The 17,128-nt window shown below is 48.1% G+C and overlaps 1 protein-coding gene across 4 annotated transcripts in view; it reads right to left on the bottom strand.

Moving 5' to 3' along the window:
* The window catches only part of ZRANB1 (zinc finger RANBP2-type containing 1), an 88,684-nt gene that overhangs the window by 18,668 nt on the left and 52,888 nt on the right, over positions 1-17,128 (bottom strand). For 3 of the 4 annotated variants that reach the window (XM_075348501.1, XM_075348502.1, XM_075348503.1), the window contains exons 3-4: positions 1,444-1,631; positions 1,075-1,228 (exon numbers count right to left, since the gene is read on the bottom strand). In XM_075348501.1, the coding sequence (XP_075204616.1) occupies positions 1,075-1,228; positions 1,444-1,631 (342 nt within the window). The remainder of the gene's footprint in view (positions 1-1,074; positions 1,229-1,443; positions 1,632-17,128) is intronic. The other variant, XM_075348505.1, reaches the window with a different exon arrangement.

Below are 17,128 nucleotides of genomic sequence, written 5' to 3' on the forward strand. Positions count from 1 at the left end.
GCACATACAGGGTGGGGACTATAGGAAGAATGGATGGGGCACATCTAGGGTGGGGATGTTGGGGGCTATGGAAGTCCATGGCTTATGATGGGGCATATCCAGGGTGGGGACTGTAGGAAGGATGGATGGGGCACATCCAGGGTGGGTTCTGGGGGGGGGCCACATCTGGGATGGGGGGCTATGGAAGTCCATGGCTTATCATAGTTCTCACTGCGCTCTGACCCACTCTGGAGGTAACTTTCTGTACATATATACTGTATACCATTGTACAGTACAGTATATACTATATAGAACGTATATCAATTTGCATTTGTGGATACTGTACTGTAATCTGCCAGTGCTGTATCCCTACCCCACATTTAGCTTTGCGATGCCCTTATTTTGGGGAGAATACATTTGGGGTGTGTTTTATCGTGTATTATACTAGAATAAAGGTCATATTTATACATCACTTTCTCTCTATACTGTACCTCCGCACACCATTCATTCTTGTGTAAGCTAACATGCAGTTTAATTTGTTTTATGTTTTACTGTACAGTATGTTGTATTAGTGCACTGTAATATTATATACATACAGTACATTATATTGTATTACTGTAATAAGTGTATAAATACAGTAAATATTTTTGGGTTGTGGAACGAATTGTCTGCATTTCAATTATTTCCTATGGGAAAATTCGCTTTGATAGAGTAACTTTGTTTAGGGCGGCACGGTGGCTCAGTGGTTAGCACTGCAGTCTTGCACCGCTAGGGTCCTGGGTTCAATTCCCACCAAGGACACCATCTGCAAGGAGTTTGTATGTTCTCCCTGTGTTTTACGTGGGTTTCCTCTGGGTACTGCGGTTTCCTCCCATACTCCAAAAACAGTTAGATTGTGAGACCCAATGGGGACAGTGTTGCCAATGTATGTAAAGTGCTATGGAATTAATAGCGCTATATAAATGAATAAATTATTATATATTTAAGAGCACAGTCCCGGAACCAATTATGCTCTTAATCCGAGGTTCCACTGTATTCTACTTACGACATTACACAATATGTTGGTGCCATAGAGGTGAGCTGAAGGTGACTTACCTGCGGGTAAAGTGAAAGTTACAAGGTCCGTCAGAAAGTAACAAGCGAAGTCTCCTTTCCTCTGGTGCATGGAAGCTGCGATTTCCCTCCTGATTTGCTCGGTCAGCTCCGGGCACACCATGGCGGGGATACATTTGGCTGCATGTTGAGACACCTGCAATTACACATGGTCAATAGGGAAAAGGATAGCATGGAAAACCTTGAAATCACAATTATTACACTGCACTACAGTCTGAGCGTCATGATTATATCCCGGGATAGAGGACGTTCACCCATCGAGACGTGAAGAAATCCTACAGTGCGAGGCGACAGATCTGACAGTTTACAGGAAGGAAGAGTGCCCCAATGCCGACTAGAAGAGCTGCTCACTTCTGTTAGAAGTATGGCCAGCATGTCCTGCCTCTGGAAGCGAATAGATAGGTGCACCAGAGTGTAACCCACATCAAAGGCCGACGGGCGGTTCAAAAGACGCACTTCATCGGCAGAGAGCTGCCGAGCGATGTCTCCTCCTGACGTCTTGTACGCCTCCACAGCCGACAGGTCGCCCTCCACTACACCTGAAAGAGGATACAAAGAAAAGAAATATATCACTGCACAAAGCAAAAGAAAAAAAATAAATACATCCAGCATTAACTCCATGACTTAGTTTCTTAAATTGCGCAGTTTTAAATGACAGATTAATAGGCTATCCCCATCTTCTTAAATGGGTATTGTTGGATGGTGCGTGTAAAAACAAGCACTTTTGCAATTTACTGCTTATTAAAATTTGAAGCTGTTCGAGATATTAATGAGAAACGGTCACCGGATACTTATATTACTTACCTAATGGTCAGAGCAGACTGGTCGGATGGGTGTCTCAGTTCTCTGGGTCCGCACCTCCTCTTTCGGCCATCTTTGTCCTCCTTCTGAAGCCTGGGTGCAGGATGCGTCCTACGTCATCCACATTAGCCGACATTGAGGTCCTGCGCAGGCGCACTTTGATCTGCTCTGAGAAGTGCAGATCAAAGTATTGTAGTGCGCCTGCGCGGAACCTCAATGTTGGCTAGTGTGGATGACCTAGAACGCTTCATCCACACTAGCTTCAGAAGAAAGAGGACAGACACCCATCCGACCAGTCCGCTCAGCACCGACCGTTAGGTATTATAAACATTCGGTTACAGGTTCACCTTAACACTTGTTGACAGCTCGTTGCCTAGGAGACCGACCACGGAGTTGAAGCTGGTCAGGATTGGGAGGAGACAGTGATCCAATGCAATGCTTTACAGAACAGAGCTTGTAAGAGCTGAGCATGTTCTACAGTGTAGCAGCAGTGGTTGGTCGTCAAGGCAACAGAGCTGCTACTTTGAAAATAAAAGGATTCGATGTTCCCCTTAAAAAAAACAAAAAAAAAAAAAAAACAAAAAGGGTTTTATTGCCGAATGGAACTTGATCCCGCAATAGTATAAACACTGCAATTAAAAAAAAAAAAAAAAAAAAAAACAAAGAAAAACAATCTACATGCCGTGGATGCTTTTGACCTTTGTATCTAAGCGGTTAAAGGGGTTGTCCACTACTAGGACAACTGCTTCTGATTTCACCCGTAATAAAACCTATACTCAACTCCAGTACTGGTGCAGTTTCAGCGGTGCCGCGGGGGTCGCATTTCGTTGTGACGTCACGCGAGCCCCGTGTCAAAATCTGAGCTTCTGTCTCCCCACCTTTGGACAAAAATTATAAAATCGAACAGGAAGTGAGCGCTGTGGCTGCTGATCACTTCCTGTTGATTCCCCGCCTTCAGACCAAACGAGCAGACAAAACCAGCGCTGATTGGTCGATGGGCTTGTGTGACATCACAACCCCATGTGAGCCCTGGCAGCGCTGGAAGGGCGCCGGTACAGGAGGTGAATATAGGCTTTATTATTTAACCTGAGGAAAAATGTGGAATCAGAAGGAGTTGTCCTAGTAGTGGACATCCCCTTTAAACTGCCTGGATTATGTTTGTTGCAGGTGGCTGTCAGCAAAAAATTAAAACCTGGATCTGCCGTATACTGTGCGTTATTAGCTCCCGAGGCTGCGCCTCACACCTGAGCAAATCGTAACACTTCACCATTTTAAAAAGGGGTATTCGGCTGTGGAGTTGCACCCCTGCAAAGCGCATAGACTTAGTCATGGCCAGAAGTGTCGGTGGCCTTGAAATTGTTTTAGACAATGAAGCATTTATCCCAGAAAATTATTGCAATTACACATTTTTTGTATACACATGCTTTGCTCCTTGGTGTGTAGTTGAACACAGCGAAAAAAAAAAAAAAAAAAAAAAAAGAGGAGAAGAGGGGGGGGGGGCGCAAATTTGGGCAGAATTTGACAACTCCAAAAATAGGCTGTAGAAAAGAATTGTTATATTTGGTGGCATATCCTTTGGAATAAAGAACTGCAGTCATTTCTTTTGTTAGCTGCTCCAGGTCTCATTTTTGAAGGCGACTTCAGCAATTTTAAGACTAAATTCCCACGATCACAACTTTATGCCGAAAAATTTCTATACCTTAGTTTACTTCCGTGATTTAATCGAGTTTTTTTTTTTTTTTGACCCTGCGTTTTTGTCCCTTTTTGGTGTGTGATGCTTTAAATAAAAGCAGCTTTGCTTTGGAAACTTCTTGGTATTGATTCTTTAGGTGGATTACATGCATTTTCTATATGTCTTAAGTGCGTTTATGCAGTGGAAATGCATGTGCTTTTTTGCACATCCATCCAAGTCTATGGGGAAATTCCGAACAGAAAACTCCCCCAATAAACTGACATTGCAGGTCAGTTTACGCAGCATAACACAAAAAAAAAAAAAAGAAGAAGATAAAAAGTCATTGCGGGCACATACCCAAAGATCTCTCCACAAATGATCAATGGGATTTAGATCCAAACTCATTGCAGCCACTACAGAACTCTCCAGTGCTTTGTTCCCATCCATTTCTGGGGGCTTCTTAAAGTATGTTTGGGGTCATTGTCCTGCCGGAGGACCAATGACCTAGGACGCAAACCGAGATTTCTGACACTGAGCACTGCATTGCCACCAAAATCCTTTGGGTGTGCTACAGATTTCATGATGCCTTGCACACAGACAAGTCCCCCAGTGCCAGAGACAGCAAAACCAGGGCTGTGGAGTCGGTAAGCCAAACCTTCGACTCCGACTCAGACTCCGACTCCTCAAATTCTCTTGCACCGACTCCGACTCCGACTCCGACTCCTACATATATTGCTTATAGTTAGGTGAAAAATTTATTGTAGTACATGAATATGTGTATGTGAACATTAGACATTTAATAATTTTTATGATACAATAATCAAGATATTTGGATAGAACATAAAATATATTTATTGGATACAACTTTAGAACACAAAAAACTGTAATAAATTGTAAATATGTAATACACTATGTAATATACAGTAGATTACATATATATCTTGTGTGTGTATATACACTGTGTATATATATATATAATATTACATATTTACAATTTATTAGTTTTTTGTGTTCTAAAGTTGTATCCAATAAATATTTTATGTTCTATCCAAATATCTTGATTATTGTATCATAAAAACAATTAAATGTCTGATGTTCACATTATACTACAATAAATTTTTCACTTAAATATAAGCATTATACTAAATGTTGTTATTTAGTAAAATATTCAGCACATTCTGCATTGCACTCCTGTCCCCAATTTATTATATATTTTAGGAGTCGGAGTCGGTGCATTTTATACCGACTCCGACTCCATCAAAATGAGCTCCGACTCCGACTCCACGACTCCGACTCCACAGCCCTGAGCAAAACATCCCCAAAACATCTGACATCCACCATATTTGACTGTATGTATTGTGTTCTTTTCTTTGTAGGCCTCATTCTGTTTTTGGTAAACTGTAGAATGATGTGTTTTAGCAAAAAGCTCTATCTTGGTCTCATCTGTCCACAAGACGCTTTCCCAAAAGGATTTTGGCTTGCGCTCGTATATTTTGGCAAACTTCAGTCTTTTTTTTTTTTTAGGTCTGTGTCAGCAGTGGGGTCCCCCTGGGTCTGTTCCATAGAGTATGTCAAAAGTGGATGGACAGTTCGCGCTGACATGGATGCTTCCTGAGCCTGTAGGACAGCTTGAATTGCTTTGGAAATTGAATGGAGCCGCTTATTCACCATCTGGACTATGCCGCATTGCAACCAGTCAATTTCTTTTCTGCTGTCCACGTCCAGCAAAATTAGCTACAATGCCATGGGTCTCCATTATGTTGCCCACCTAGGACAAAGGAACATGAAGATCTCTGGACTTGTAACCTTTAAATGGTTGATGAGAACCACAATTGTTGAAAACTAAGTTCTCAGACAGTATTCTTCTCTTTTTGTTCTCCATGCTTAGTGTGGGACACACAGACAATGCAGAGATTGAGTCAACTTCTCCCCTTTTTATATGGTTTCAGGAGTGATTTTCTTATTGCCCACACCTGTTACATGCCACATGTGAGCCTGAATGAACATCACATGTTTTTCTACGATTTTGGAAAGTTGCCAACAAATTTTGTCTGGCCCATTTTTTGGGGGCTGTATGAAATGATGTCCAAATTGTCTTATTTTCCTCTCTTTTGTTCCAATACCCACAAAGGGAATAAACATGTGTATGGCAACACAAGTGTAATTGCAATAATTTTCTGGGAAAAATACTTAATTTTCTGAAACAAATTCAAGGGTGCCAACACTTTCTGCCATGACTGTACATGTGGACTCAAATGCTATAAAGGAGGTAGAAGCAGCTGTGCAATCTTCCTGTACACACAAAGGAATCCAAGGGTGTAACTTTACTTTTCAGCTCCCCATTTTCACAATATTCCTATGAGCAAACGGAAACTGAATGCCCCCCTCCAGTACATGTATATACAGTAAATGAGCGGAGAGTATCGACACAGACGCTTTTATTAAGCAGCCGGTGGATGTGCAGCCCCCTCCACCTTCCATACCGGGGGATGATTCACTCGATCATCCGTTATAAATAGTAGTGCAATGCGTCATAAGTAGGAGAAGATCAAGATAAAGCCGAGGGAACTCCCTGGAGTCAAAGTTCAGCGCAGACAATTGGGGCAGCAATAAACTGCTCACAATCTGCTCGTCGGGGAGAAGTCCGGACTGAACCTGAACCATCGACATCTCCGCTACTATCTCCAAGAGGACGTCATTAACGGACAAGTACGTGAAGGCACGCGGCACAAGCTTTGGTGATCGCATCAAAAGGGACAGATTCCCATAATCTGGAATTTTTTTAATTGGGATTAAACTGCTTTAACATTCATCTGTCAGCAATTTTGAGGGGTTAAAACTACTTATAGACTCAATTTATAATCTATCATAGCACTTCATTACACTTTGTATTATTAAAGGGAACCTGTCACCAGATTTGTCCCCTATGAGCTGCAGCCACCACCAGGGACCCTTTATATACAGCATTGTAGAATACTGTATATAAAAGCCCAGGCCATGCTGTAGAACATAAACGCCTTTACTATACTCACCTAGGGGGCGGTCCGGTTTGATGGGTGTCGCTGGTTTCTGCCCGGCGCCTCCTCTTTTCCTTCCATCACAGTCCTCCTTGTCTGCCCTATGTGGATGACGCATCCAATGTCATCCACACAGAGGTCTCCATTGTGCTCCTGCGCACTTTGATCTGTCCTGCTGAAGGCGGAGCACTGGACTGTACTGTAATGCGTAGACGCAGGAAAAAGGTCAAAGACCACCCAAGCATGCGCACTACAATACTTTGGTCTGCCCGCAGCAGGGCAGAGAAGTGCCCGAGCGCAAGAACACAATGGAGGACACCGGGTGGATGATGTAGGATGTGTCATCCACACGAAGCAGGGAAGGAGGACTGTGCCGGATCAAGACTAGGGATAGCCATTGGACCCAAATGCCCCCCTAGGCAAATATAATAAAAGGTCTTTTTTTACATTATACAGATCAGCTTTGGGACATATACAATATTCTAAAATGCTGTCTATAAGGGCTCACTGGTGGTGGCCGCAGTTTATAAAGACAAAAACCTGCTGACAGCTTCCCTTTAAGGGTACTTTCACACTTCCGTGTTTTTGGGGGGTTTTTTTGCGCAATCCGCTGTCTTGGGAATCAGCGGAATCTGACGGCTGACGGATGTGCCAAAAGTACCTGCGTTGCTTCCGTTGGCCGACGCTCCGTTGCTTCCGCCGAGCGGAAGCAACGCTGAATGTAACGTTATTCGCTTGGTTCAAAATGACCCCGACCAGTGGATTCCGTTGCTTCCGTTAAAATTTATAATGGCTCCCTATGATAGCAGATTCCGTTGCAAAGTGCTTTACAACAGAATCCGCTGCTGGATTCCGCTAATTTCTACTGAGCATGCCCAGAATGGAAAAAAAAAAATAAAAAAATGAAAAATCAAAAACACAAAACACAGAGCCAACGCATTCCGTTAGACAGACACCTAACGGACGCCAAACGGATGCCAAACGGATGCAACGGGTCAGTTATTTCACAGGAATAAGCTAACGGATTCCTGTGAAATAACGGATCCATTGACACCACAAACATAACGGATGCGTCAAAACGACGCAGCAACGGACCCAGCGGATTTCGCCCAACGGAAGTGTGAAACTAGCCTAAACTAATCTTAAACTTCTTGATACTAGTGTACTTATTAAAATGGCTGTAAAAGTTACAATAACTTTAAAATGATCATTTTAATAAAGCAACAGTTTCTCAAAATTCCCATCAGACTTATGCAACCATATGGAAATGGATTTTCAAAGTAAGTACACCAGACTCACCAGGTGTACAAGATCTGTATTACATATATATGTATGCAGTTTGGATTGTGAAATCTGGTGATCGGACTTGTTTGCAGGTTTGTGACAAAACTGCATTAAAATCTGGATCAGAATATGCGATAAAAACATACTGTACAAAGCCTAAATCACGGGGCACACATTGGTCTTCTGACCCCAAATTTACAGCCTCATAGGCATATACGTGGCTGACAAGAACAGGTCAGGAGACCCGCAGCTGCTCCAAATCATGGATGTATGAATGCGGCTTTAAAAGGGAACCTGTCACCATTTTTTTGGCCTATAAGCTGCGGCCACCACCACCGGGCTCTTATATACAGCATTCTAACATGCTGTATATAAGAGCCCAGGCCACTGTGAGAACATAAAAAAGGGAGACCCAGACAATTGGGTGTATAGCTTCTGCCTCTGGAGGCCACACAAAGTATTACACTTTAAAAAGTGTAACCCTCCCCTCTGCCTATACACCCTCCCGTGGACCACGGGCTCCTCAGTTTTGGTGCAAAAGCAGGAAGGAGAAAACTTATAAATTGGTCTAGGGTAAATTCAATCCGAAGGATGTTCGGAGAACTGAAGACCATGAACCAAAAGAGCAATTCAACATGAACAACATGTGAACACAAAAGAACAACCAGCCCGAAGGGAACAGGGGCGGGTGCTGGGTCTCCCAATAGGAGCTAGAAGAAAAGGAATTTACGGTAAGTAAACAAAATTCCCTTCTTCTTTGTCGCTCCATTGGGAGACCCAGACAATTGGGACGTCCAAGAGCAGTCCCTGGGTGGGTAAAAGAATACCTCGATAAAAAGAGCCGAAAACGGCCCCCTCTTACAGGTGGGCAACCGCCGCCTGAAGGACTCGCCTACCGAGACTGGAGTCTGCCGAAGCATAGGTATGCACTTGATAGTGCTTCGTGAAAGTGTGCAGACTAGACCAGGTAGCTGCCTGACACACCTGCTGAGCCGTAGCCCGGTGCCGCAATGCCCAGGACGCACCTACTGCTCTGGTAGAATGGGCTTTCAGCCCTGAAGGGAGCGGGAGCCCAGAAGAACGGTAGGCCTCGAGAATCGGTTCCTTGATCCACCGAGCCAAGGTTGACTTGGAAGCCTGCGAGCCCTTATGCTGGCCAGCGACAAGGACAAAGAGCGCATCTGAACGGCGCAGGGGCGCCGTGCGAGACACGTAGAACCGGAGTGCTCTCACTAGATCCAAAGAGTGCAAATCCTTTTCACACTGGTGAATTGGATTAGGGCAAAAGGAAGGCAAGGAGATATCCTGATTTAGATGAAAGGGGAATACCACCTTAGGGAGAAATTCCGGGACAGGACGCAGAACCACCTTATCCTGGTGAAAAACCAGGAAGGGGGCTTTGCATGACAGTGCTGCAAGCTCAGACACTCTCCGAAGTGATGTGACTGCCACCAGGAAGGCCACCTTCTGCGAAAGACGGGAGAGAGAGACATCCCGCAGCGGCTCAAAAGGCGGCTTTTGAAGAGCCGTCAGGACCCTGTTAAGATCCCAAGGATCCAACAGACTTTTGTAAGGTGGGACCATGTGACAGACCCCCTGCAGGAACGTGCGGACCTGCGGAAGCCTGGCTAGACGCTTTTGAAAAAACACGGAGAGCGCCGATACTTGGCCCTTGAAAGAGCCGAGGTACAAACCCTTGTCCATTCCAGATTGTAGGAATGAAAGGAATGTGGGTAAGGCAAACGGCCATGGAGGAAAACAGTTATTAGCGCACCAGGATAGGAAGATTTGCCAAGACCTGTAATAGATCTTGGCGGACGTTGGCTTCCTGGCTTGTCTCATGGTGGCAATGACATCCTGAGATAACCCTGAAGACGCTAGGAGCCAGGACTCAATGGCCACACAGTCAGGTTGAGGGCCACAGAATTCAGATGGAAAAACGGGCCTTGTGACAGCAAGTCTGGGCGGTCTGGAAGTGCCCACGGTTGACCCACCGTTAGATGCCACAGATCCGGATACCACGACCGCCTCGGCCAGTCTGGAGCGACGAGAATGGCGCGACGGCAGTCGGACCTGATCTTGCGTAGTACCCTGGGCAGCATCGCCAGAGGGGGAAACACATAAAGGCAGTCGAAACTGCGACCAATCCTGGACTAAAGCGTCCGCTGCCAGAGCTCTGTGATCCTGAGACCGTGCCATGAAGGCCGGGACCTTGTTGTTGTGTCGTGACGCCATGAGATCGACGTCCGGCGTTCCCCAGTGGCGAAAGATCTCTCGAAACACGTCTGGGTGCAGAGACCATTCCCCCGCGTCCATGCCCTGACGACTGAGAAAATCTGCTTCCCAGTTTTCTACGCCCGGGATGCGAACTGCGGAGATGGTGGAGCCTGTGGCTTCCACCCACTGCAGAATCCGCCTGACTTCCTGGAAGGCTTGACGACTGCGAGTGCCGCCTTGGTGGTTGATGTAGGCGACGGCAGTGGCGTTGTCCGACTGGATTCGGATCTGCCTGCCCTCCAGCCACCGATGGAAAGCCAATAGGGCTAGATATACTGCCCTTATCTCCAGGATATTGATCTGAAGGGACGATTCTATCGGAGTCCAGGTTCCTTGAGCCCTGTGGTGGAGAAAAACCGCTCCCCAACCTGACAGGCTCGCGTCCGTGGTGACCACGGCCCAGGTTGGAGGTAGGAAGGATTTTCCCCGAGACAGAGATGTGGGTAGGAGCCACCACTGAAGTGATGTTTTGGTTGCAAGGGAAAGATGTCCTTGTCGAGGGAAGCTGCACTCTTGTCCCATTTGCGAAGAATGTCCCATTGGAGCGGCCGTAGATGGAATTGCGCGAACGGCACTGCCTCCATAGCTGCAACCATCTTCCCCAGGAAGTGCATGAGGCGCCGTAAGGGGTGTGACTGACTCCGAAGAAGTGATTGCACCCCCGCCTGCAGAGAAAGCTGTTTGTCGCGCGGCAGCTTGACTAACGCTTGCTGGGTATGAAACTCCATCCCGAGGTAAGTCAGTGATTGGGTCGGCGTCAACTTGGATTTCGGGAAATTGATGATCCAACCGAACTGCTGGAGAGTCGCCAGAGTGACGGTAAGACTTTGTTGACACGCCACCCGAGAAGGGGCCCTGACTAGGAGATCGTCCAAGTAGGGGATCACCGAGTGGCCCTGAGAGTGCAGGACCGCCACGACGGATGCCATGACTTTGGTGAAAACCCGTGGGGCTGTCGCCAGGCCGAAGGGCAATGCGACGAACTGGAGGTGTTCGTCCCCTATGGCGAACCGCAGGAAACGTTGATGTTCGGGTGCGATCGGCACATGGAGATAAGCATCCTTGATGTCGATCGATGCTAGGAAGTCTCCTTGTGACATTGAAGCGATGACTGAGCGGAGAGATTCCATCCGAAACCGTCTGGTTCTCACATGTCTGTTGAGCAGCTTGAGGTCCAGAACGGGACGGAATGACCCGTCCTTTTTTGGCACCACGAACAAGTTGGAGTAAAATCCGCGACCACGTTCCTGAAAGGGGACGGGAATCACAACTCCTTCCATCTTCAGAGCGTCCACTGCCTGAAAAAGTGCGTCGGCCTGTGCAGGGGGTGGGGAGGTTCTGAAGAAACGAGCCGCAGGACGAGAGCTGAACTGTATCCTGTAACCATGAGACAGAATGTCTCTCACCCAACGGTCTTGAACGTGTGGCCACCATGCGTCGCCAAAGCGGGAGAGCCTGCCACCGACCGAGGATGTGGGTAGGTGAGGCCGAGAGTCATGAGGAGGCCGTCTTGGAGGCAGTGCCTCCTGCGGCCTTTTGGGGGCGTGACTTGGACCGCCACGCATAGGAGTTCCTCTGGCCTTTCTCCGGCCGGTTGGACGAAGAGGTTTGGGGCTTGGCGGAGGGACGAAAGGACCAAAACCTCGATTGGATCTCTCTCTGCTGAGGTCTCTTAGGTTTGGACTGTGGTAAGGGGGAGTCCTTTCCCGAGGATTCCTTAATAATCTCATCCAGCCGTTCCCCAAATAAACGTTCGCCAGAAAAAGGCAAACCAGTTAAGAACCTTTTGGAAGCAGAGTCTGCTTTCCATTCGCGCAGCCACATGGCCCTGCGGACAGCCACGGAGTTAGCGGATGCCACGGCCGTACGGCTAGCGGAGTCCAGGACGGCGCTCATGGCGTAGGACGAAAATGCTGATGCCTGAGAGGTCAAGGAAGAAACATGCGGAGCAGAATTCCGCGTGACAGCATTAATCTCAGACAGACATGCAGAGATTGCTTGGAGAGCCCACACGGCCGCAAAGGCCGGGGCGAAAGATGCGCCCGTGGCCTCATAAATAGACTTCACCAAGAGCTCTGTCTGTCTGTCAGTGGCATCCTTCAGGGATGAGCCATCGGCAACAGACACAACGGACCTAGCAGCCAATTTAGAGACTGGCGGATCCACCTTGGGTGAGTGAGCCCAGCCCTTAACGACTTCAGGTGGAAAGGGATAACGTGTGTCAGAGTGCCTTTTAGCAAAGCGCTTGTCCGGGACCGCTCTGGGCTTATGGACAGCGTCCCTGAAGTTAGAGTGATCAAAAAACGTATTGCGCGTACGTTTGGAGAATCGAAATTGGTGTTTCTCCTGCTGAGAAGCAGACTCCTCTACAGGTGGAGGCGGGGGAGAGAGATCCAACACCTGGTTGATGGACGAGATAAGATCATTTACCAAGGCGTCCCCCTCAGGGGTATCAAGGTTGAGGGCGAAGTCAGGGTCAGAGCCCCGAGCTCCCACGTCCGCCTCGTCATCCTGAGAGTCCTCAAGCTGAGATTCAGAGCAGCGTGAGGAGGCCGGGGAAGAGTCCCACGAGGCCGCTTAGCCGGTCTGGGACTGTGATCCGGGCAGGAGTCCTCCGCCTGGGACCTAGGGGCTATCCTGGGAGCGCGCTGCGGCGCGGACCGAGAAGGCCCTGGAGGAGACAAACTAACAGGGGCCGGGGCCTGTGAAGAGCCCGGTCTGGACTGCAATGCCTCAAGGAGCTTAGATGACCATTTGTCCATAGACTGTGCATGGATTGAGAAAGTGACAGAGTTTCTCAGCGAAAGAGGCCAATGACGGTGACTCTGTCCCTGCAGCCTGCTCAGGGGGAGCAGGGGGATCTACATGAGCCGAGGGGCCCACAAGTGCCCTAGGCTCCGGCTGAGCAAGCGTGGCAGGAGTCGAGCATTGATCACAGTGAGGGTAGGTGGATCCCGCAGGCAACATAGCCCCACAAGAGGTACAGGCTGCGAAAAAAACCTGTGCCTTAGAGGCTTTGCTCCTTGTGGACGACATGCTGTAAGCAATAAGTGTCCCTTAGGAGAGCGACCACAGAGGGTATATAGGAAAAGGCTCTACAGCCGTTCCGAATATATATTATATATAATATATATTCCGAATATATATAGATATATAGATATCACGGCACCCTAGGGGAACCAGCACCGGTGACCGGTGTGGCTTACCAACCGCTGGTGTCCTCCAGATTCCCTGTCGTGGGTCCCCCAGAGCTGTAGAGCTGTGCAGCTGCAGCATACACCGGCAGAATGCCAAACATGGCCGCCGGAGCTCTCAAGGGGGGAGTGAAGCCATGGGCGGCGCCGGTAAAAGGCGGGAATCTGGAGGCCCCATAGTGGTCCATGAGAGGGGAGGGGAGACATGCAAAGATGCTCCAGCCCTCTGTCGGTAATCCCGCCCTTACCCCTGACAGGCAGGCCCGGGGGCGGGATTTTTCGCGACTAGGCCGCGATTAAGCCGGGGACTAAATTTAAGGCCGTGCCCGACAAGCAGGCACGGTCGGCGCGGAAGTCCGATAAAAAAACAACGGACCGCGCTACTGGGGGGGGGGGAAAGGCGACCTCTCTCCCCGTACCGTCCCCATCTGGGGACACCGAGTACCTTCAAGGTTGCAGGGCCCGGTCCCTGGGGATGAAAACGCTCCGGTCCAGCAGGTTCCACCAGGGGCTGCGGATGGAGCACGGTCTCAGCAGGTGAATGACCGGTGAAGCTCCCACTTCTCCCAGAGCCGCATAAGGGATGGTGAAGGAGACGACATGTGGCTCCAGCCTTTGTACCCGCCATGGGTACCTCAACCTTAACAACACCGCCGACATAGTGGGGTGAGAAGGGAGCATGCCGGGGACCCCATAGGGGACCTCTTTTCTTCCATCCGTCATACTATGTATGCGAAATCTTTTTTTTTTTTTTTCTATGAGTGGATGTGTGCCTCCTTCCACACAAAGCATAAAACTGAGGAGCCCGTGATGCACGGGAGGGTGTATAGGCAGAGGGGAGGGGTTACACTTTTTAAAGTGTAATACTTTGTGTGGCCTCCAGAGGCAGAAGCTATACACCCAATTGTCTGGGTCTCCCAATGGAGCGACAAAGAAAAACACTTTATAATACTCATCTAACAGTGTCGCGGTGGGCCTTATGGGCGTCTCCGTTGTCCGATGATGGCGCCTCCTCTGTCGACCATCTTCATCCTCTTTCTGAAGCCTGTGTGCATGACGCAGCTATGTCATAACACACTCGCCGCTCCTGCGCAGGAGCACTACAAAACTTTGATCTGTCCTGCTCAGGACCTCAATGCCGGCGACTGTGGATGACGGACGCATCATGCACCGCGGCTAGAGAAAAAGGAGGACGAAGATGGCCGAAAGAGGCGGCACCGGAGAACGGAGACGCCCATATGGCCCATCGCACAACCGTTAGGCGAGTATTATAAAGTGTTTATGTTCTCACAGCGGCCTGGGCGCTTATATACAGCATTCTAACATATTGTATATAAGAGCCTGGTGGTAGTAGCCGCAGGTTATAGGCCAAAAAGTGGTGACAGGTTCCCTTTAAAATCGCTTTGTAGTATTGTGATCTGTATATTCGGACCGTCCCCTTGAAGTATTACCGTATATAATCTCTAAAATCCACTTTTTCAGTTCTTACAGTATAGGTCATATTCTCCCCATAATGTGACAAAGCTACAGCAGTGGTCATCCATCACATGGATGTAGAGACCGTGGCATCCCATAATTACTGGACAACTCATTATTGTGCTGCATAAAATCCTACCCTTCCCTTGGGGACTGGCGCTGCTCCTCCAATCTCTTCCCTGTGTCCCCCGCTAAACATCACTGGACCACAGAAGACCTTAGTGGACAATTGCTTTAAGGGCCAAAAAAAAAAAAAAAAAAAAAAAAAAAATGCAGCCGTGGGACATAACTAAAGCCAAAATACAGACATGGCTCCGCCATATATACAGGGCTCGGGACCATAGATGACGCCAAGGGAAAAAAAACAAAAACAAAAAAAAAAACCCACCACCTATAAAGTTCCCCAAATTACCCCTTAATCAACTCTAGCACAGTATAGCAGTTGAATATAAAAGCTCGACACATTTTACTGAATGCTGACCCGCATAGAGCGTAAATCCAGTCACATACATTAGTTTTCGATCCCACGTCACTATAGAGCCCCTCTTGTGATTACTGGACCCCTGTGAAACCCCAAGGCACACAAGTGGCTCCCAGGTTGCCCGCTGGGGAGGTTGGCACTGCCACATAATACCGAAGCCGATGTCTAATCAGGAATGTCTGAATCATCGTCCTCATCTCTACAAAGGATTGGTACATCCAACTAAAGCTCATATCAATATGTGATTAGTGGGGATGTGACCCCCGGCCCCCGCCAAGATCAGCTGCTACCAGCTGTGTCATTACTTTAGTGGCCGTGGACTTGCAGTAGCCGGCTGCGGCCACTATAGTAATGAAGGCGCTGTGTTCTCCGCCAGAATTCCAGACCTTCCGCCAGGACCACTTAAAAGGGAGGCTGATAATCGCAACAAAAGTGCTTCCGAAATGTCCTCCGATAACCAAGGGAGCCATGTATTATCCGAAGGCGGGCCATGCACCTTCAATAGCTGCCAGCCATCAGCGGCCGCCCCCAGCTTCACTGCATGCACCGTCTGTTCAGCCGAGCATGCAAGTGTTCCCAATGGAACAAACTGGACCAAGCCGCCGCTGGCCCCTGACCCAGGAGGCCTCCCATACATAGGCAGTACACAGACCTCGGGGCTTTTATTATACAGATCTATTTTCCCCTGTTATCTGCCATTTCAGGATTAGTAGAGGCTGAGTGTATAAAGATCTTATATGTTCTGTAGGATTATTGACCAAAGCTGGAGAAATATCTGCCGCCATGATATGATCTCCCCTTAAAATCTCCGGCATTTTCAATTTGGATGACTGGGCTTCAGTTTTGCTGCCATAATGTCCATAATATTGGTGTAATGGTGGCTGGTTTTCATGGACGACGCTGCACATCATATTTTACATATGTACAGTACCAGTACAATCACAAATAAGTGATGGTAGAGTGTGACCGACTACAAAGGAGAACAACAACTGGACGCAGACAATGAACAAAACACACAAGTATTGAGCAGCCCCCACATTAGGAGGGCCGGCTCTGGGGGTGGGGGGGGCGGGGGGGGGGGGAGCGCGTTACGGGGCAGTGACTCACCCGCACTATTTATAGGAATCCCAAAGACTCCATTAAGCACAAAACACTTGGCGCACATGTGTCTGCACCGGTGCCGGAGGTAGGTAAGAGACCACGCACTCATCCAGAGACGTCCGGGAGCAATGAGAGTTAACCCTATGGATAGTCACAGCAGACGCACGCTTTATATATGTGGGGGGCCGTCGCACAACCAGAACGCATTCTGAAATCTCGGCTCCTCTGCAATGGGGAGGATAGATTAGTAACTAGCATGTTCTGTACGAAGACATAAAAAGCTATTCCCACCACTTAAAGAGGTTACCTATTCTAAACATAGGGGGTAACCTGCACCACCGATAGCAAGCGTGGGGCGAAGATGCCACAGCTCTACACTCAGTCTATGGGATGGAAGAAGATGCATGTGTAGCCTCCCCCCTTCCAAAAGGGGCATCTCCGGGGTCCCACCAGTCAGAACCCCACAGATCTAAAAATTATCACCCATTTTTTTTGATGATAACCCTTCACTCCCTGGAAATTTTCCTTTTGGGAACTTTCGCTTTTATCCCCTTCTTCCAAGAGCCATAACAATTTCATTTTTCCGTCTCAATAGCCGTACGAGGGCTCATTTTTTTTGGGTGGGAAAAGTTGTACTTTTGAATGGCAGCATTCATTTTATCATGGGGTGCACTGGAAACGGAGGGGGAAACAAACAAAAAAAAAAAAAACAAAAAAAAGAAAAGTTCACATT

The sequence above is a fragment of the Anomaloglossus baeobatrachus genome, chromosome 5, assembly GCF_048569485.1.
Source record: "Anomaloglossus baeobatrachus isolate aAnoBae1 chromosome 5, aAnoBae1.hap1, whole genome shotgun sequence".
In the NCBI taxonomy this organism is placed as follows: domain Eukaryota; kingdom Metazoa; phylum Chordata; class Amphibia; order Anura; family Aromobatidae; genus Anomaloglossus; species Anomaloglossus baeobatrachus.